The sequence below is a fragment of the Orcinus orca genome, chromosome 12 (assembly GCF_937001465.1).
Source record: "Orcinus orca chromosome 12, mOrcOrc1.1, whole genome shotgun sequence".
In the NCBI taxonomy this organism is placed as follows: Eukaryota; Metazoa; Chordata; class Mammalia; order Artiodactyla; family Delphinidae; genus Orcinus; species Orcinus orca.
In genome coordinates, this window is record NC_064570.1 from 75,686,493 (window position 1) to 75,708,962 (window position 22,470).

The 22,470-nt window shown below is 38.2% G+C and overlaps 1 protein-coding gene across 1 annotated transcript in view; it reads left to right on the top strand.

Moving 5' to 3' along the window:
- Positions 1-15,910, top strand: part of LOC117201434 (E3 ubiquitin-protein ligase RNF166-like) — a 516,864-nt gene extending 500,954 nt beyond the window's left edge. Inside the window, exon 2 of the mRNA XM_033428591.2 lies at positions 12,224-15,910. Coding sequence (XP_033284482.1) covers positions 13,742-14,272 — 531 coding nt within the window. The 5' untranslated portion in view covers positions 12,224-13,741 and the 3' untranslated portion in view covers positions 14,273-15,910. The remainder of the gene's footprint in view (positions 1-12,223) is intronic.
- Positions 15,911-22,470: the final 6,560 nt, after the last annotated feature.

Genomic DNA, 22,470 nt, shown 5'->3' on the forward strand with positions numbered 1-22,470 from the left:
TTTTTTGCCTGGGTCTCAGGTGTCTGTAAAGGTGCATTCCAAGGGAGACATTAATTAATCGCCTTACAGCCAGAGCCTACATCAACTCACCAGTATAACAAGAGGGTCTAGAATGAGATATAGGGGCCAGATGAAGGCAACAAAGAAATGCTAAACAGCAGATATAATAGGAAGTTCCAATGCTTATTAAAAGCTTATGTGTCCAGAACTGCCTTTAGTGACTTACACTCACTGCCTTATTTCATCCTAATATTCCTTATTGGGAGCCCATGCAGGACCCCACATGCCAGGTGAATCTGGTGATCTGCCAAGAGAAACTCCAAAATGCCTTCAAAAAACAAGTACAAAGGAAGAGTGAACAATGTTTTATCACTTTAGATGGATTAAAACCTTAGATCAATTTGAAAATAACTTTTTTCATTTAGGATTTCTTCCTTTTCCCAAAACAAACAAAAAAGAAAATGAAAGAAAAAATATCTTTAAATATATATAAATAGAAATACAGGAATCAATGCAACAGCAGCTGTTAGATATAAAAGGAACTTATTAAAAAATCCTATAGAAGATAAATATGTTCAAAAATATTTTAAAGATAAGCTAAAATATATGTATAAATGTAAAATGTACTCTTTGTAATACATATGTATACAATATATACATGTCACATGATATATACATATGGAATAAGGTATACTATAGTATATATAATATTATATAGTGTAACAATGTCATGTATTTTTTATATATTATGTGTATATAATATATATGCATAATAATGGCAGAGAAACTATTTTCAAATATATACTATATATGAATTCTCCAGAACTAAAACTTCAAGAATTTCAAACCCACACATCTTGGATACTTCATATTGAAACTAAAAGACATGAAAGCCAAGGAAAAATAATCTTAAAAGCTAGCATAGAGAAAAGAGATTACCTAAAAATGAAGGACAAGTAGATGGACAATGGTATTTCATTTGCATTGCTATATTCCAGAACTTAGAATAAAATATTCTAAGTGCTGAGAGAAAATAACTATCACCTGTAATATATTCAGCTAAAGATATATTCAAGAATAAGAGCAGAGAGTAATAGTTGACCACCTAGAGATACATAAAACCAGAGAAAATGAATGGGATGTGGTTAAGAGCAGATATTCTCTAGCTGGATTGCTGGGTATGAATCTGGGTTCAGCTAATTATTAGCTATGTAAGCTCGGGCAATTTACTTAACATTTCTGATTCTGTATTTCTCATCTATAAAATGAGGATAATGTATGCTATGGTATTTTTATGAGGATTAAGTGAGTTAATATAGGCATAGCACTTAAAATACTGCATGGTACACAATTAATATGCTATATGGTATATATATGGTGAATGTGTGTATATATGAGGATGTGTATGTACAAACATGTATACATATGTATGTATATATGACAAACGTAACTATTAAATCTAAAAATTATGCTTTTTATGTTAAAAAGTAAAAAGCTCAAGGAAATGTTACATTATAGTGAAACAATGGAAAATGTAGCAGTGCGTGATGGTGTTGCAACGTGGCTATGAGCACAGAAAATGAAACCAGATGGCTGGATTCAAATCCTGGTTTCCATCTGACTGACTGTATAACCTTGAAGAATTCACTTAAATCTCTTTCCCTCATTTTCTTCATGGAAAAAACAATGGTAATTATAATAGTAATGTAGACCTCACTGGGTTATTGTAAGATTATATACAGTTAATATGACATACATCTGGCATATATAACAATATAATTGTAGGTTATTTTATGTAGCATTTAAAATAAGTATGTTGGATCTACATCTATCACACGAATGAAAATCAAAGTCAGAATGTTAAATGAATGAAAGGCAAGCTGTAGAATAATAAATGAATGATTCTGCTGTTGAAAAAAATTTTTAATTTCTTTATTGTATATTGTTGCATTCATGTGAAGTAACACTACATAAACATGTAGGGACAAGGAAAGAAAGACATGAGATATGAAGGGGTAAAAGAAAGCTATAAAGGTTTATTTCTTAAAGATCAGAAACAAATAAAACAACCTGTTTTATGTTTGTCTAATCTGAGTGGTGAATATTGGTTGTCCATTATATTTCTATAATTTCTGAATATTAAAATAACTTATCTTAAAATACATCAAATAAACAAAATGTTCTATATTTTTCTGTACTCTATGTAGTTTAAAAATACAGGTTGTTAGGGCTTCCCTGGTGGCGCAGTGGTTGAGAGTCCGCCTGCCAATGCAGGGGACACGGGTTTGTGCCCCGGTCCAGGAGGATCCCACATACCACGGAAAGGCTGGGCCCGTGAGCCATGGCCGCTGAGCCTACGCGTCCGGAGCCTGTGCTCCGCGGTGGGAGAGGCCACAGCAGTGAGAGGCACGTGTACTGCAAAAAAAAAAAAAAAAAAGGTTGTTAGAACTCTTCTATAAAATAATCTGGGTCTGGTGTATTTTTCAGTAGTAGATCTTTACTTGTGAATTTCATGTGTATTTCAATGTATGTGAGTATAACTAAAATAAGATTTCTAGTTACAGTGCTGTTACAAAGAGATCCAATAGATCTTAGTACAAGGATCTGAATTTGTCTTGTTATGATAATGTGTATATTCTTAATGTATAAATAAATATGTTCGGGAATCTTAGATTAATGTAAAACATTGAACCATGGCATATAGAAAAGACGTTGGTCTATGGTACCTGCTCTATAAATGGTAGTTGTTATTTATTATTTTATATTTATTAGCATTATTATCATTGTTGTAGCTGATGTTAACTCCTTTTTGCATTTGATTACCAGAAAATTAATTTCAGATCCTAATTTGATATACCATAATGCAAAAAGAATGCATAAAATAGAAGTTGGGAAGAGTAGCTAGTTTCTGTGGGAGTTTAGATCTTGTAAACTGGCATTCTGACATTTTACAGAATGTAAGTTTAGTCCTTGTGCCTGAATTGAGCCAGCAAATCAGTTTTCTGAGGTGGCAGGGCCTCGTACTACACTCCTGAACTTGACAGAATCACTAAGCTAATGGAGAGCAATGAAAGAGGGATGGAGAGTAAGTTTCAGGTAAAATCCTAACTTCACTTCCGACCTCCCATGAAATTTACAAAACTCCTGTAGCTTACCTTCTATAATGTCAGATTTCTCCAAACTTTTGGTATAATCAAATTTACTTAATAAGTTGCTTTTAAAATATTTAGAAAAATATCAGTCGGTCAGAATAATTGTAGAATACCAGTATGAAACAATAAAAATCTTGATCATAAAGTGTTTTTTTCTAATTTAATTTAATTTAATTTTTTTAAACATCTTTATTGGGGTATAATTGCTTTACAATGGTGTGTTAGTTTCTGCTTTATAACAAAGTGAATCAGTTATACATATGTTCCCATATCTCTTCCCTCTTGCGTCTCCCTCCCTCCCACCCTCCCTATCCCACCCCTCCAGGGGATCACAAAGCACCGAGCTGATCTCCCTGTGCTATGCGGCTGCTTCCCACTAGCTATCTACCTTACGTTTGGTAGTGTATATATGTCCATGCCTCTCTCTCGCTTTGTCACAGCTCACACTTCCCCCTCCCCATATCCTCAAGTCAGTTCTCTAGTAGGTCTGTGTCTTTATTCCTGTTTTACCCCTAGGTTCTTCATGACATTTTTTTTTCTTAAATTCCATATATATGTGTTAGCATACAGTATTTGTTTTTCTCTTTCTGACTTACTTCACTCTGTATGACACACTGTAGGTCTATCCACCTCATTATAAATAGCTCAATGTCTTTTCTTTATATGGCTGAGTAATATTCCATTGTATATATGTGCCACATCTTCTTTATCCATTCATCCGATGATGGACACTTAGGTGGTTTCCATCTTCTGGCTATTGTAAATAGAGCTGCAATGAACATTTTGGTACATGACTCTTTTTGAATTATGGTTTCCTCAGGGTATATGCCCAGTAGTGGGACTGCTGGGTCATATGGTAGTTCTATTTGTAGTTTTTTAAGGAACCTCCATACTGTTCTCCATAGTGGCTGTACCAATTCACATTCCCACCAGCAGTGCAAGAGTGTTCCCTTTTCTCCACACCCTCTCCAGCAGTTACTGTTTCTAGATTTTTTGATGATGGCCATTCTGACTGGTGTGAGAGGATATCTCATTGTAGTGTTGATTTGCATTTCTCTAATGATTAATGATGTTGAGCATTCCTTCATGTGTTTGTTGGCAGTCTCTATATCTTCTTTGGAGAAATGTCTATTTAGGTCTTCTGCCCATTTTTAGATTGGGTTGTTTGTTTTTTTTGTTATTGAGCTGAATGAGCTGCTTGTAAATTTTGGAGATTAATCCTTTGTCAGTTGCTTCATTTGCAAATATTTTCTCCCATTCTGAGGGTTGTCTTTTCATCTTGTTTATGGTTTCCTTTGCTGTGCAAAAGCTTTGAAGTTTCATTAGGTCCCATTTGTTTATTTTTGTTTTTATTTCCATTTCTCTAAGAGGTGGGTCAAAAAGAATCTTGCTGTGATTTATGTCATAGAGTGTTCTGCCTATGTTTTCCTCTAAGAGTTTTGTAGTTTCTGGCCTTACATTTAGGTCTTTAATCCATTTTGAGCTTATTTTTGTGTATGGGTTTAGCGAGTGATCTAATCTCATACTTTTACATGTAGCTGTCCAGTTTTCCCAGCACCACTTATTGAATAGGCTGTCCTTTCTCCACTGTACATTCCTGCCTCCTTTATCAAAGATAAGGTGACCATATGTGCATGGGTTTATCTCTGGGCTTTCTCTCCTGTTCCATTGATCTATCTTTCTGTTTTTGTTCCAGTACCATACTGTCTTGATTACTGTAGCTTTGTAATATAGTCTGATGTCAGGGAGCCTGATTCCTTCAGCTCCGTTTTTCGTTCTCAAGATTGGTTTGGCTATTCGGGGTCTTTTGTGTTTCCATACAAACTGTGAAATTTTTTGTTGTAGTTCTGTGAAAAATGCCAGTGGTAGTTTGATAGGGATTGCATTGAATCTGTAGATTGCTTTGGGTAGTAGAGTCACTTTCACAATGTTGATTCTTCCGATCCAAGAACATGGTATATCTCTCCATCTGTTGGTTTCATCTTTAATTTCTTTCATCAATATCTTATAATTTTCTGCATACAGGTGTTTTGTCTCCTTAGGTAGTTTTATTCCTAGATATTTTATTCTTTTTGTTGCAGTGGTAAATGGGAGTGTTTTCTTAATTTCACTTTCAGATTTTTCATCATTAGTGTATAGGAATATAAGAGATTTCTGTGCATTAATTTTGTATCCTGCTACTTGACTAAATTCATTGATTAGCTCTAGTAGTTTTCTGGTGGCATCTTTAGGATTCTCTATGTATAGTATCATGTCATCTGCAAACGGTGACAGCTTTACTTCTTCTTTTCCATTTTGGATTCCTTTTATTTCCTTTTCTTCTGATTGCTGTGGCTAAAACTTCCAAAACTATGTTGAATAAGAGTCGTGAGAGTTGGCAACCTTGTCTTGTTCCTGATCTTAGTGGAAATGCTTTCAGTTTTTCACCATTGAGGACGACGTTGGCTGTGGGTTTGTCATATATAGCCTTTATTATGTTGAGGAAAGTTCCCTCTATGCCTACTTTCTGCAGGGTTTTTATCATAAATGGGTGTTGAATTTTGTCGATAGTTTTCTCTGCATCTGTTGAGATGATCATATGGTTTTTCTCCTTCAATTTGTTAATATGGTGTATCACGTTGGTTGATTTGCATATATTGAAGAATCCTTGCATTCGTGGAATAAACCCCACTTGATCGTGGTGTATGATCCTTTTAATGTGCTGTTGGATTCTGTTTGCTAGTATTTTGTTGAGGAGTTTTGCATCTGTGTTCATCAGTGATATTGGCCTGTAGTTTTCTGACTTTGTGACATCCTTGTCTGGTTTTGGTATCAAGGTGATGGTGGCCTCGTAGAAGGAATTTGGGAGTATTCCTCCCTCTGCTATATTTTGGAAGAGTTTGAGAAGGATAGGTGTTAGCTCTTCTCTAAATGTTTGATAGAAATCGCCTGTGAAGCCATCTGGTCCTGGGCTTTTGTTTGTTGGAAGATTTTTAATGACAGTTTCAATTTCAGTGCTTGTGATTGGTCTGTTCATATTTTCTATTTCTTCCTGATTCAGTCTTGGCATGTTGTGCATCTCTAAGAATTTGTCCATTTCTTCCAGGTTGTCCATTTTATTGGCATAGAATTGCTTATAGTAATCTCTCATGATCTTTTGTATTTCTGCAGTGTCAGTTGTTACTTCTCCTGATCATAAAGTTTTAACATCATACTCTTTCTATTTATGTAGTCATTCAAAATAAATACACTTACAGTTAAATTTTATTCTGTACCTACCACATCTAAGGCACCATGCTGGGTACAGCGACCATGAAGCTGAGTGAAACAGAGGCGATCAGAGAGTACAGATGTGTAAACTAATAATCACAAGCTGTGATGTTAGTAGCAGCAATGGACGTGCACAGGAGGAAAAGCAACTTGAAAATGCTAAAAGCCAAAGCTAGAGATAAGCTAAAAAGATCCTGAACCATGCTTACATGATGGTTCATGCTTTAGTAAAAAGATAAGAATGAATTCTAATTAGTCTTTCAACTGCTGGATTTTAAATGTGTGCTTCTAAACCGCAAAAGTGTGCTTAAAAGCAGTTTCTCTCTTCATTAAATTAAGTACCTTCTCTATTATTCTTTAAACTACCAAATTTATTTTAATAAAGCTTTTCTTCTTAGATAATGATAAAGATAAATGAGGAATTTGAGTTAATGGAAAAGTACAGCCTTTCTCATATTAATCACTTTCAGCGATTAATGTGCTGAGTGTAGAGAGCCTCACATGCCTCTGAACTCAAGGCCAGAATTCTCCCCGAAATACGCAAGACCAGAGTGTAAGGTTTTAGTCATTTCTGAAACCATTCAATTAACTTCTATAAAGCTATTACAACATTTTTTGTTTTATGTAAGAATTTCTGAGAGAAACTGGAATGATAAAATAAAATTTAAAGTTTATTACAATTCTAAGACTACTATATACACTTAGTAACAAAATGTTCTGGGTTTTAAGCCTTGAATTTCCATTATTGTCACAGATGATAAAATAGGAACCCTCTTATCTCAAAGTTTTAACTGTTGAGTATCATTGGTTTCCTCACTTAGTAAAATTGAGCAAAACTAGTTGCATACAAACACCCAGGCTTTTACTTGACTCCTAAAAGTTAAAAGGTCATATACCAAGTTCTGGTTTCTGGTAATGGTGGAGTGGCTTACTATACTACTAATGCTATAAACTCTGAACAAAATATTTAAAAGGAACTGGTTAAAGAACTTAATGTTCGCAGGAGCTAGAGAGCATATGACCCTTGAAGGATCCATATTGATTTTCCCTTGGGGCACTCCCCAGTCCCCACAGCAAGCCAAAGATAATACTCAAGTACAAAGTCATAACTTATTGGATTTCAGGACTGTCTCCAAGCCTGGAAAACTAGGAAAGCAGTATGTCAGAAGGCAGGGCCACAGAGAGAAAACCCAAAAATTCTTTTTTCAAACTCTCCACCCATCCTTGATGGACTTACGGGCTGGGAGACTCCAAGGAGCCCAGAGGGAAAACAATAACTAGAACTGAAAGTCTTGAACAAGGATATTAACAGCTTCCTAGTGAAAGAAAGACTGAGTTTGAAGTTGAATCCCTCCAATTTAAAGAGGTTTAGTAAACACTCCAGGTTTTTCATTAATGCTGCAGGTGGGTTCCAGCCCCGGACTAAGGGATTCAGGCATGAAGTCAAACCTACTATCAGATATTGTGGAAGGATCCTGGGAAGAGGAGAGAGAAATGAATGCTGAGAAATAGAGTTTTCCAGTTGTTTCCTAAAACATCAGAAATGGTTTCTGAAAACAGTAATCAGTGATTTCTAGTTCAAACTAAGGGAAAATTCTAGAATGAATCATTAAATACTTAAGGTGGATTGCATACTGTACAGGGAACTCAGTTTACACTCCCACAGACTCTCACACGGTATCATTGTGAGTCCAAATATATACCTTTTTTATGGTAAATTTGGAAATATCTGGAAATTGTAAAAAAGTAGAGGATCATAAATACCTCTTTTAGAACATTTCCTACACTAACTAAATTGTGCACCGATATGTGTAAAACATATCTCACTGAAATTTTTTGCAGTAGTAAAATATTGTAAAGAATCTAAAAATCGTCAATAAATATATCTATCAGAATGCTTGTCAGAAACAGATCGCCCATTCAATTTGATGAAGGAACAATTTAAATATGTGTTGGCAAGGTGTTGGCAAGGCATAGGGGAAATGGTGCTAGAAACAACAGGAACAGTTATCATCTCTGTGCCTAAAGGGGAAAGAGATAGAGGGTCCCCAGAAGACAAGAAGAGAGGGCCACCTTCACAGGAGCTAGGACCTTTGGTCAAGGGAGGTAGCCAGTGCAAGACAAACCTTAAGAGAGGGAAGGGTGACTCTTCCCCTTCTCTCCAATGTGTTGCTGGTGCTTTCTTGTGGTTCAACCAAACTGAAAGTCAAAGGGTAAGGGAGTCTGTTGATGTGGTCCATGCATGCCAGCCTCCCAGGACACAGAAGAAGGTGAAAAAGGGTGGCAAATAAATCTGGAAAAGCAAATAGAAGTTATCTACACTTGATGTAAATTACAATGTAACTTGAGTTATTCCATTAAAATAAATCAGTGTATTTAGAGTAAAAAAGGCCATTAGCTGAACAGGATGAAAGCGTTGGGTAGTTAGGTGGGTGCATTCATAAACAGGAGACGTACGATAGATGGATGGTATAAACATATATGCGTTCTATCTATATCCAAACTCACAGATACAGGGTATAACCATTCCTCTATCTGTATATATGAATATGAATATAACATGAAATATGTTTGAGAATATATATGCCAAACTTTTAACTGTGTTACTTCTAGGGAGTTGTGTATGGGCACTGGAGACAATGAAAGTCTTTTATGTTTTATAGTTGTGTGACTTTAAATTTTATCATGAGAACCCCTTACTTTTATCATTATTTTTTAAACACATAGTTAAAAGAAGATAACCTAGGACATGAGGAGAAAAAATAAGAAAGCCATGATCACTAGGATCATGCAAAATTTCAGTAAGAAAATATTCTATTATCTAATTTAACTTTTATACGGGCTTACTAATCTTGCAGATGAGAGAAATGGGGTAGAAAAATATTTCACATTTTCTCAGGTTATCACTGAGGACAAGCTGAAGAAATGTGTTTGAGTTGATCATACACCTAGGAATGTTTGAATCCCAAACCTGAGTGACATCTTTGATGCTGTGCTCTGTCTTCTGCCCTGTTTCAATGACTTTTATATCAATGACATATCAAGTTATTAAATGACATGGTGGCTCAGACACTGTACTGAGCAAGATATGTGATCTAGTGACTGAATGAAGAGCTAAAAATGTCCTGACAAACAGAACAACAGACCAATAAAATAATGTATCATCTGATGTAAATGTAAGGTCCCAAACTTGAAAGAAAACAAAATTACTCATATATATCCAGGATCCAGTAAAGATGGCTTAGTAGCAGCATGTGTTGAACTTGAATCAGTTCAGTAAGTGTCAACAGTATGATATGGCTCATTGCAAAACTCAATGATTGACATCACCTTCATAAAATAATAGTGGCCAGGAGGCTAATCAGATTATACTAAGAATTTTAAAGTAAGTGGAGTACGCTCAAAGAAGAACACTAATGCTGATAGCAGAGTTTTAAAATCATACCTTACGAACCCTGGTTAGAAGATTCGTCTTTATGTTACCCTGAATAGACCACCTGATGAAGAGCACAGTAGCTGGATCTGATGTAGAAGGCTTGAGTCTTTTTATGTGGCCCTACAGTTAAGGCCAATGAGTCATGGATGCACAGGGAGAGACTCCCCAACTCAATACAAGGTAGACACATCTGACAGAATATTCTGACCAGAATGGACTGCCTTAGAAGTAATGAGCTTTTGGAAAATAATTTATAAATGAGACTCAAGCAACTGACACCCATCAGATGCCTTCAACCCTAGGATTCTGTGGTCCCATATACTTCCCATTTTTTCATCGTCGAAAATATGACTTCCTCTGGTCTCCAAGTCAGCACATTGATGTTAAGTTTATATTATTCTGGTTTTTATCTTCACCATATGATGAGCACCTCAGATGTAAGGGAAATTTATAATAAAAGGACCAGTTTACTGGGCTGTTGAATTCCTGTTAACCTGCAGGTAAAATCACTTCCAGTTTTCAAAGTTCCTCCTCAACTCTCCCTTCTATACATACCTAATTTTCTATCTGTAAATATCCCTGCTTGTTTTTTATGCAACTTTTATCTTTTTCTCCTCTGGTGTCTCACTTTAAAGCCTTATGTTTCTGGAACTATTTACCGCCTCTGATTTGCCAAGTTTTACTTCTGAACTTCTCTTTGACTAAGCTGTGATTGACACTCCACTCTGGGACATTTCCCCTCTCATTAGCAATGCCATCTATTCTCTTTTCATTATAGATCACCTGAGAGAATATGTAGTTCAATCTTTTCAACTTTTAAATCTCTTCTTTTATTACTATCTTTAAGTTTTATTCATTTATTCCCCTTTAAAAAACATTTTTCTATATGATCTGTGCACTTGTTATCATTTTACCAAAAATGTGTTTTAATTATGAAGTATTATTTTTCAATGTAAAATATTTTATTGTATCTGAGACATACGGCTAGTTTATGTCCCCAACCATGCTTTTTCTGTATGTTTTTCACTACTACCAAGCTGTCTTTCCATGGGGAAGAGATATTCAACTCACTGATATTTAAGAACTATTAGAAAAGATACACTGCAAAACTCTATAGCTATGCTCTAATAATTCAAGCATAATCATTCAAGGAAAGATGGTACAATCCAGTGGAAAACAATCTTACTCTTGGCCAGTCGAACATATGGAGATTCCAGAAGAATGTACAATGATTCATATATTTGTTCGACTCATATGCTTCAAGCCATAAGGCGTTTGTGGGATGGGTGTTGCATGGGGCGTCCAAAGTGACTTTTCAAGTTTAAATAATTTGTTCTGATCTCCTGAGCAGACTTAGGGTCAACATTTTAGACTCTCAGGATACATCCCTGTGGGCAATAAGGAAAACGTTTCCTTTTTTTAAGGATTCCTTTCTCCAGGACACCAAAGACTTATGAACACTGGTTGTTCTAGATATAGAGGTTGTCAGTAGTTTGATTCAACACCAAAACAACATTTACTTCTTGACACACCTCCTTATTAGATGCAGAAAGAATCATTCTCCCAATGTTGCTTTGAAATATTAAATGAGTTGAGTATCTTCAGTATGTGCTTGGGCCTCAGAAAGACAGAAAGGGAGGTGAGAAAGGAAACAAAATAGGTTTGACATAGCAATAATACATATGATTTTCTACAGTCCTCAAATTAACTATCTGGAGAGCAGTTTGATACATGCACTTGATATTCCACTAAAATCAAACCTTGAACATATAATGAGATTACCTTGAAAATAAATGTTAGAAATTTTAACAGATAAAATGCATCAAAATAAAGATTCTAACATCTAATAGAGTAAGGCTGGGAGACATACTTGGCTGTGATGGTGGAGACCAGATGATGAGGAAAGATTATGGCCGTGAAGGGACTCACCTCAGTGCTCAGATGTTGGTGGGCTAGTGAGCATCCCCAAAAGATGCCCTTTTCCTTCTTGCCTCTGAATTTTTCTTCCTTGAAAGTAGTTATCATAGTGTATTTACCAGCAAGTTAAGATTTACCTTCAAAGTTATTGGAAAGGTGGCATTTCTACTTCAGAAAAATAACAAAAACACTATAAACCAAAACTCTACCTCAGCTTGTTTGTAAGCTTTCATGCTATATCATTTTTGTTTGTTTAGAGTTGTTTGTGATCATTATCCAACAGAGAACTTTACAGCATATTAGTTTTTTTGTTTGTTTGTTTTTTAAACATCTTTATTGGAGTATAATTGCTTTACAATGGTATGTTAGTTTCTGCTTTATAACAAAGTGAATCAGCTATACATATATCCCCATATCTCTTCCCTCTTGCGTCTCCCTCCCTCCCACCCTCCCTATCCCACCCCTCTAGGTGGTCACAAAGCACCGAGCTGATCTCCCTGTGCTATGCGGCTGCTTCCCACTAGCTATCTATTTTACGTTTGGTAGTGTATATATGTCCATGCCACTCTCTCACTTTGTCACAGCTTACCTTTCCCCCTCCCCATATCCTCAAGTCCATTCTCTAGTAGGTCTGTGTCCTTATTCCTGTCTTACTCCTAGGTTGTTCATGACTTTTTTTTTTTTCTTAATGGAAGTTTTGCTGAGTATGGACCTACAAATAAAGCCCAGTGAAGACTTGATAATAAAATGAATATGCATAATGTCTGGCATTTTTCACAGAACTAAAACAAGAAAATTTTTTAATTTGTATGGAAACACAAAAGACCCAGAAAAACTAAAACCGTCTTGAGAAAGAAAAACGGAACTGGAGGAATCAGATTCCCTGACTTCAGACTATACTACAAAGCTACAGTAATCAAAACAGTATGGTACTGGCACAAAAACAGACATGTAGATCAATGAAACAGGATAGAAAGCTCTGAAATAAACTCACTCACATATGGTCAATTAATCTATGACAAAGGAGGTAAGACTATACAATGGAGGAAAGACAGTCTCTTCAATAAGTGTTGCTGGGAAAACTGGACAGCTACATGTAAAAGAATAACATTAGAACATTCTGTAACTACATGTAGAAAAATAAACCCAAAATGGATTAAAGACCTAAATGTAAGAGCAGATACTATAGAAGTCCTAGAGGAAAACATAGGCAGAACACTCTTTGACATACATTGCAGCAATATTTTTTTAGATCTGTCTCCTAGAGTAATGGAAATAAAAACAAAAATAAACAAATGGGACCTAATTAAAGTTAAAAGCTTTTGTACAGCAAAGGAAACAAGAAACAAAAAGAAGAGACAACCTAGGGACTGGGAGAAAATACTTGCAAATGATGTTACCAACAAGGGATTAATTTTCAAAATATACAAACAGCTCATACAGCTTAATACAAACAAACAAACAAAAAAACCCAATCAAAAAAATGGGGAGAAAACCTTAATAGGCTTTTCTGCAAAGATGACATGCAGATGGCCAAACAGGCACATGAAAAGATGTTCAGTATTGGTAATTATTGGAGAAATGCAAATCTAAACTACAATGAGGTATCACCTCACACCAGTCAGAATGGCCAACATCAAAAAGTCTACAAACAATAAATGCTGTGGAGAAAAAGGAACCCTCCCTCCTACATGGTTGGTGGGAATGTAAATTGGTACAGCCACTATGGAGAACAGTATGGCTGTTCCTTAAAAATATAAAAATAGAGCTACCATATGATCCTGCAATCCCACTCCTGGGCATATATTCCGAGAAAACTCTAATTCAAAAAGATACATGCCGGCCCTGGAAGGCAGAAGTGGAGCCAGTGGGTAGAAGGGACAGGGAGGCCGACTTTCCTCGCATCCCTGTAAGGACAGCTTGTTCAGCGGCGAAGCCATCCCACTGGCTGCAAGAATTAGAGGTTCTGTGGGGAGTACCTCCGGCCATGCCTGCAGGTGCCAACCCCCCTGTGCCCACGGTGCCGCCTGCCCTTCGACCCCAAGAAAGTGGACAAGGCCTCCCACGTGGAGAAGCAGCTTTCATCCTACAAGGCACCCTGCAGGGCTGCAGTAAGAAGGTGACGCTGGCCAAGATGAGGGTGCACGTTGCCTCCTTCCTGAAGGTCCAGGAGCAGATGGCTAACTGTCCCAAGCTCGTCCCTGTGGTGCGCACATCCCAGCCCATCCCTAGCGCCGTCCCCAACAGGTCCACCTTCGCCTGCCCTTACTGTACCCGCAGCCTGGACCAGCAGAAGCTGGTAAAGCACTGCATGGACAAGGACTACAGCGACCCCAACCGCGTGGTGTGTCCCATCTGTTCGGCCATGGCCTGGGGCGACCCAAGCTACCAGAGCGCCAACTTCCTGCAGCACCTGCTCCCCCGGCGCAAGTTCTCCTACGACACCTTCGTGGACTACAGCATCGACAACGAGGCTGCCTTCCAGGCCTCCCTGGCCCTGTCTCTCTCCGAGAACTGAAGGCGCGGCCACTGGCCCAGGCCTCCCGCCTCAAGGGACAGGCCCCGCCAGCTCCTGCGGCCCAGGCCTGTCTGCGAAGGCGCGTTGAGGGCCAGGTGGAGCCTCACTGCTGCAGGAGGAGAGGCCACGTCCCCATCGTCACCGGCTCTTCGGTGCTTCGGGCTGAGCAGGTGGCTTCGGGGGCCCGGCCACTGGGACGGAGTGTGGCCACTGTCTGTGTCTCAAAGCCATGATGTCCTCCCTGCAGAGAGGACCCTTCAGGCCCTGCCATGTCCACAGGCCCCGGCACTGAGCAGGGAAGTGCAGAGGGGGCCCTGGCCCAGCACCTGGCAATGCTTCCCCCTTGCGTGCTCGGTACTGGCTTTTGTGATACACGAAGTTTCCACACTCTTCTATGTTATCTGATGTGATGACCTTTTCACATTTTCTAGAGCAAAGACAGAGCAGTTACCCTTCATATTGCAATATCTGTGTTTGACTAGGAATAATAGTATTTTTATGGAACATTTACAAAATTATATTTTTAAAAAAAAAACAATAAAAAACGAACTATTGTGGGATTGGTAGGGGGAGGAGAGGAGAGACAGGGCAATCGCTGTGTGCGGGGACCGAGGTTGCCACGTCCCCAGGTCACCTTGCCGTTCCCCAGGGTCACTGTGATAATAACGGGAAGAAATCCCAATGCCTGGCCACTTGCAGTGGCTCTGTGTCTGCTCCTGGCCTCCCGCCTGGGTCTTGGCCCCGGCCCGGCTGTCACTGTTCCAAAGCTGACCACCTCCCACCCCTGACAGGGCCACCCCCAGCAGTGGCAGAGCGCAGGGGCCGGGGCAGTGACCAGGCAGTTCAGAAGATGCTCATCGGCACCCTCGTTTGGTTCATGGCATAAATTATTGCTGTCTTTAAAAACAATTTAAATAAAATGTCTCAAAGCATAAAAAAAAAAAAATATATGCACCCCAATATTCATTGCAGCACTATTTACAATAGCCAAGACATGGAAGCAACTTAAATGGCCATCTACAGATGAATGGATAAAGAAGATGTGATATATATATATATATATATATATATACACACACAATGGAATATTACTCAGCAATAAAAAAGATGAAATCATGCCATTTGCAGCAACATGGATGGATCTAGAGATTATCATACTAAGTGAAGTAAGTCAGAGAAAGACAAATATAAGATACCACTTATACGTGGAATCTTAAAAACTGATAAAAATGAACTTATTTACAAAACAGAAATAGACTCACAGACATAGGAAACCAACTTATGGTTACCAGAGGGGAAAAGGTGAGAGGGATAAATTAAGAGTTTGGGGTTAACATATACATACTACTATGTATAAAATAGAAAAACAACCTACTGTATAGCACAGACAACTATACTCAATGTCTTGTAATAACCTATAATGAAAAGAATCTGAAAAAGAATATGTGTGTGCGTGTGTGTGTGTGTGTGTGTGTGTAACTGAATCACTTTGCTGTACACCTGAAGCTAGCACAACATTGTAAATTAACTATACTCCAATAAAAAATGGATAAGAAGTGAATATGCATAATGTCTTTATGTTCTCCAAAGTCTTTCTCTCTGCATGCTTTTTTAACTAAACAAGCATTAAAAGGAGTTTTCCCGGGAAAGTTAATTAAACAGAGACCATGATTTCAGTATTTAGAAATTCTTTGATAATTTAAAATATTTTAAAGTTAGTTATGTTAAAAGCAATACTTTTATTCATAAATTATTCTAAGTAGAACCAAGTAGGGGGAAGTATTTCCCAACACATGCTGAGAAGTTAACGTCTGGAGGGAAGACTTCTAAATTTGAAATTACATCTACACATATTATGCCCTTGATCACAAACATTCAGGAGCTTCTCAGGATAAAGTTCACATTTTGGTGAATGATTTTATAGTCTTAATTGCCACTACTTTCTTGTATCCCATTTATCTCCCAACAGATTGCTGCTGCAATTACTACACGCTTTCCTATCAGGCTTTTGCACATTCCTGCTTTGGACATTACTAATAGATGTTTCCCTGTCTGGATTATCTTCACTTCCTGCTGCCAGCCTCAGTTTAGAACTTTCCTACAAATCTCAGTTCAAATCACATTTCCTGCGTGAAGCCTTCCTAGATCCTGGGTAAGCATATGTGATATCTACTTTTTGGAATCAGCACGTTTATAGCCTATATCACTGATTTTACCTTATAAACATATTATTTTTAGCCTGTCTTGAATTTCTGACTTTACTTTTTCTTATTTTGTATCGTATCTTCCAAGCAAAGCCGTGTGTTCCACAGGGTTCCACATAACTTACGGCTCTACATAATTTAGTCTTCTATGAAACCCTGGAGGAGCCATCACAGTATTATTATGTAGGAGATGTTTAATAAATATCAACATTAAGCCAATGAATGGATTCCTCTGAGAGAAAAAAATACATAGTATTGTCAGGTTTTATAGGAATAAATTTAAATATACACTATAGTATTATAAAAATACACAAAGACCACCCAAATGAGAACAGAGGTTATTTATGCAGATTTGCTTTAGCAAAGTCACTATTACTTCATTTGGCAGAGATTCAAAGGCAGGCAGGTAACAGAATTGAAAAGTTGTGTAGTGGAAAAAATGAGAGAAGTTTTTAGAAATGCTTTTATTGGAGGTTGCTGGCAAGGGAAGTTGAAGGTGGGCTAACTAGAAAGGAGGAATCCTATTTGGCTTTCTCTGGCTAGTTCTGAATTGGAAGTGGGGGAGAAGGATTACAAAAATTGGGGGAGCTAACAATTGTTGACCAAGTTCTAACCCTTTGGAGCCAGTTGCTACAGAGCTTGTGGTTTGGCTTCCATGGCTGGTTGCTGCACAGGTTGTGGGTCGGAATTTTATTGTTATATGTGGTTGATATATTTAGTCTCAGTAAAATAATAGCTAACATGTTTATAGTACATTATCATGTCCCTAGCATTGTACAAACCCTCTTTCATTTGGTCCTTATGACAGCTCTGTAGGCCCAAGAGATATAAACACTCAAATTTTACCAAAAAGAAGACTGAGGCTTGGAGAAGCAAACCATCTTGCCCAATGTATCCAATCTAGTAAAAGGAAGTGCTTCCATTTGGACTCACATATTCTGAATCTAAATTCAGATTTAAGAGGAAATAATTGTAAATACGTATGGATCCGACCAGGCTGGTACAAATGAGAGGAATAAAAACCCAGGGAAATTCCATAAAATTGCTGAAAGTTAGGAGGATAGTATCTTGAAAATCTAAAGGATATCTGGAGAAAATGAAGCGTCATTCAGAACATAAGTGGAATTCTGAGAATATTTGGAAGGAGGAGACTAAGTGATAGCTAAAGATTAAATATTTCTAACAGGGGTGAATAGAAGGGAAGGAAGCATCAGCTTTTCCATTTGGAATTTCATTTCGTTTCTGTCAACGTGGATGTACCATCTACAGTGGGCAACTCTGTGCCCTCTGGGTGTTTGCAGTATAATAGGAGGGAGACACTTGGAAAAGGGGTGTTTCAGCGCACTCTTCCAACTTGATGTAAGAAGTGTGTTAGAATTTTAGGAATATGCAGAGAGAAGAAAGGGGAAAGGCAGGGGCTTACTATTTATCAAAGTGCTGTTTACCAAAGTCCAGTTAGCAGAAATAGTGCCCGAAGTAGGAAGAGTTGCAGAGAGGCAGCAAAATGATTTAGTTACTAGCTGATCCTGCTGCTAGTAATTACTGCCGTAAGGCTGGAGAGGAAATGAGAGAGATATAAATGCTTGTGAAAATAACAAGTGGGCGGGCTTCCATGGTGGCGCAGTGGTTGAGAGTCCACCTGCCGATGCAGGGGACACGGGTTCGTGCCCCGGTCTGGGAAGATCCCACATGCTGCGGAGCGGCTGGGCCCGTGAGCCATGGCCGCTGAGCCTGCGCGTCCGGAGCCTGTGCTCCGCAATGGGAGAGGCCACAACGGTGAGAGGCCCGCGTACCGCAAAAAAAAAATAATAATAATAATAAAAGAACAAGTGGGCTTTTACACCAGCCTGGCTGGGGACGCAAGGAGCAAGCACATTCATTTTAGGATTAATCAAAATTATAGTCGCTTTGCTTCCTTGCATCGTGGGTCAGCTGCCACCTCCTTTACGAGATGTCCTCTAATTACTCCCTCCCTCTCTACCTCCACAAGATGTATGCATGTTTTTCTTAGAATTTGACTGTAACTATTTACCAACACAGGCAAGTATAATGATAACGATGGTGTCATTACCATCAACGCCATATTCATTCCTGCTCTAATACGTCCTTTTCATCTTCTTATCAAATAACAAGCCTGTCACACTCCAAAATTTGGTCATTACTATAACTCATGGAAATAACAAAAGCCAGGCAGCTTTTTATACAGCTAATTCCTCCCCATCCAAAAGAATTCCGTTTTCTTAACTGTAAGGAAATTCTCTAAAAGCCCCTTCCACAATTCCTGCACCACACTGACAGCTGTCTTTCCTATAGATTCTTGACCTGTGGCTCCAGGGGGTGTGTCCCTTCCCAAACCCCAAATTCCAGGGAGCAGTCAATCTTTCTTGGTACATGTCAGGATGCTCATAATCTAAAAGTGGCTGCTCTGAGACAAATGGCTTACAGACTCCAGGCCGGGGGGTGACAGGGACTTTTCACATTAGTGCAACACCATCTCTACAGTTCTTACATCAACACATTCTCTGCCCACAAAATACCAAGTGAAGAGGGTATTTGGGGACTTAGTGGCTTCATTTCATCAAAAGAAAGTTAAGCTGAAACCACTAGACCAGAATAATATATCAAGTAGAAACATTTCAGTTTTAGTTACCACTCGCATTCCCACTTGGTTTCCAGAGCACAGTTATCTGAGGGGATGGCTTTCAGTTATCCGGGCACCCTCCATTCACCCAAGTCAGAAGACCAATTTGCACATTAGGACCACTGTGGACCTCCATCAGAGTAAAGTTAGAAAGGTGGAAAGCACAACATACAAGTTAGCTAATAGATGCCTCTAACTGTGTGCTCTGGAAATCAAGTCTTTCTTCATGTTCCTACTCAGTTGAGCAACCAGACGATAACAGGGAAGATAATTTAGTTCAACCCTGTTGATGTGTCATCTGGAGAGGGACACATTCAGTGAAGCCATGACCCATCAGGATAAACTGAAAGGCATGGCTTCAAGAATAGGATTCTTTGGTGTGGATATGCAGCAGTTCTGTTGTGTTTCCTTCACAGACATCACATTCCTTACAGCTTTAAGACACACAAGTATGGTTCCCTTTCCTAATGCGCTTCTCAGTAAGAAAATATCAGTAGAATACAAACTTTTCTAACTAAGACGACATCCACTTCCCATGACTAATCACACCCCACCCCTTCCTGCAGCAGGAATCTTTTGTTCTGTTACTATTGCTGCAACTGCTATACCAAGATCAGCTGCCCCCCCATTGATTATACTGGTTAATTCTTATCTGAATCCTGAAGGTGAGGGGTTATTATTCCCATTTTGCAGGTTGGGGAGGAGAAGCTGAGGCAGCCTCACAGTGGTGAAGTCATTTGCCCCCAGGTTCCCAATGTCTGTAGTGGAGTCTAGATGCCCCTCTTATAAGCCCTACATCCATACCTCTGTGTCAGGCTGCCTCTTAGTGACATCTAGATAGTCATGTTTTATAAAGAATTATGGTTGCTTAGAACTAAGGTAAAGATATGTTTTAAAAGATTGCTTCTGCTCTTCAAGCTATGGAAATGCAGATTTCTAAGGATGGAGAGAATCTTTTTTCTTGTCTGTTTGTTTTGGGGTACCACATCTTCTGGATGTCTTTAAGGCAAGTGGGCTTTGCTTCACCAACTGACTTCCTCAGGTGCATTTACTAGGTGTGTGTGGTTGAAAAAAAATCAGTCACATCGTGGGCAATTACGTTTTTAAAGCATCACTGCATACAAAAGTTTAAACAAAAATTCTGTAAAAAAGACTTCCAGATGAAAATATGTACAGCTTTTAATGTTAGAAAGACCGTACTGGAAAAGATTCGTGTGGCTGAAAGTTCAGTCAAATACTCAGGAATTTCTTTTTCTAAGACAGAATTATATACAAGGGTTTAAACAAAAAAATATTCTGAAAATAAGAATGAATACTGCATGAAAATAAGAACAGCTTTAACTGTTAGAAAAAAATATTGCAGAAAATGTTGTAACTAAACAGTAGTTCATTAAACTGATTATGTGGGAAACATTTAAAGAAAAAGTTTCCAGAGCAGTAAGAGACTTACTTTTTTTTTTTTAAGTCTGATATATTCTTCTGCATGTCGGTGAGGCAGTAAAAGACTATGTTCTTTAGCGTTGTCATCTTTCTTCTAGGACAAATTGAAAAAAGATATTTGAATTAACTTTTATCTTCTTTATCGATTTTCAGAATCATTAATATAAACTCACATAGAAATTTCTGAGACATCTGATCCTTTTCATTTCTCTATTCATAGCTGCCGCAATGGTAAGTGTATTACCTTGCAGAGACAGAACTTTAACATTGATGAAATGCATTATCCAGTTGTAAAGCCTACTAAATTGAAAATCAACTACGAAAATGGACTATGGTGAATTAGGGTCAAAAAAGTTAAACAATTGAGAGAAAGGCTATTCCAGGTAGAAGATGATTAAATCCATGGTTTGGAGAGGACAGTTATTCACCTTATATAACTATAATACATGTTAGACTCTATGGTGCCCCTTCCCTCAATAAACTGATTTTGAAATGAACAAAAAGGTATCTCACACACAGGAAAGATTTCGTGGAAGAGGTGGCATTGGAGATGTGCCTTGCAGATGAGTAGGATTCAATAAAGAGGGACGATGCTATGTGAATGTTTCATTAAATGCTGAATTAAAGTTCTGAGGAAAGGAAGCAGATTAGTACCAAATCAGTGAATCACTTTTGCCAAGGAATCCAGTAATCAGCATAGAAGGGTCAATCTAGCAGCATGGTTAAGCCAGACCAGTGAAAACAGGAGGCAGAAAAACCAGTTCTCTTAGTAAAGAAACTGACCGTTAGTTCAAGTGAGAAGAAATAATGCCTAGAAAGAGAGCAGAGATAATGGAAATGAAATGGCAAAGGCTGCTGCTATAGAATGTTGTAGGAAGTCCCATGATGGCAGGAAGAAGGACTGGTTGGTCGTCTCTGTAGTTCAGCCTTGAGTTTTATGTCTGGAACTTAGCAGGGGCTGATTGTTTTGAAGGAATGAATGATTGGATGACTAGCTGAAAGCCAGAATGTATATGGCTTTATATCTATTTTATGAATGTACCTATTGGAATTTGAATATGAGTTAGGCTTACCCTGACATTAACAGAAGTATTAATTTAGGAGAAGGAGACAATTTCAGGGAAAGGGGATGTGTTCATTCTGGACAGGTTAGGTTAAAAAAATCCAACGGGATATCCAGGTGGAGGTGTCTAACAGAGAGTTGAAAATATATTTGTTACTAAGAAAAGAGTATGTTTGTTGAAATAAATGAATGACTCCTCTTCCAAAAAGTGATGATTTTTTATTATTTAGATATGAAACTCTGTTTTTTCCTTATCTTGATTACTGTAAATTAAATTTTCCACTTGAATTTTTCTACACTTTTTTTTTTTTTTTTTTTTTTTTTGCGGTACGCGGGCCTCTCACTGTTATGGCCTCTCCCGTTGCGGAGCACAGGCTCCGGACGCGCAGGCCCAGCGGCCATGGCTCACGGGCCCAGCCGCTCCGCGGCATGTGGGATCCCCCCGGACCGGGGCACGAACCCGCGTCCCCTGCATCGGCAGGCAGACTTTCAACCACTGCGCCACCAGGGAAGCCCTTTCTACCTTTTTCACTCTCATTCTGTTCAAGTTATCTATTGCTGCATAGCAAACGACCTCAAAACAGTGGCTCAGATGTCAACCTCAACCATTCAGTTATTTATACTCGAAGGAAATTAAAAGAGAGGCTAAAAAAAAGAGGTCAAAGACAAATAATCCCAAGATTACACTGAGAGATTATTACAGTGACAATATGTCATAATGTCATAGAGTAGAATAAAAATAGATTTTAGAGTTGAACTTTACTGAATCTCTTGGTGTGTGTATATATATATATATATATATATATATATATATATATATATATATATACACACACACCCTGTAGCCATT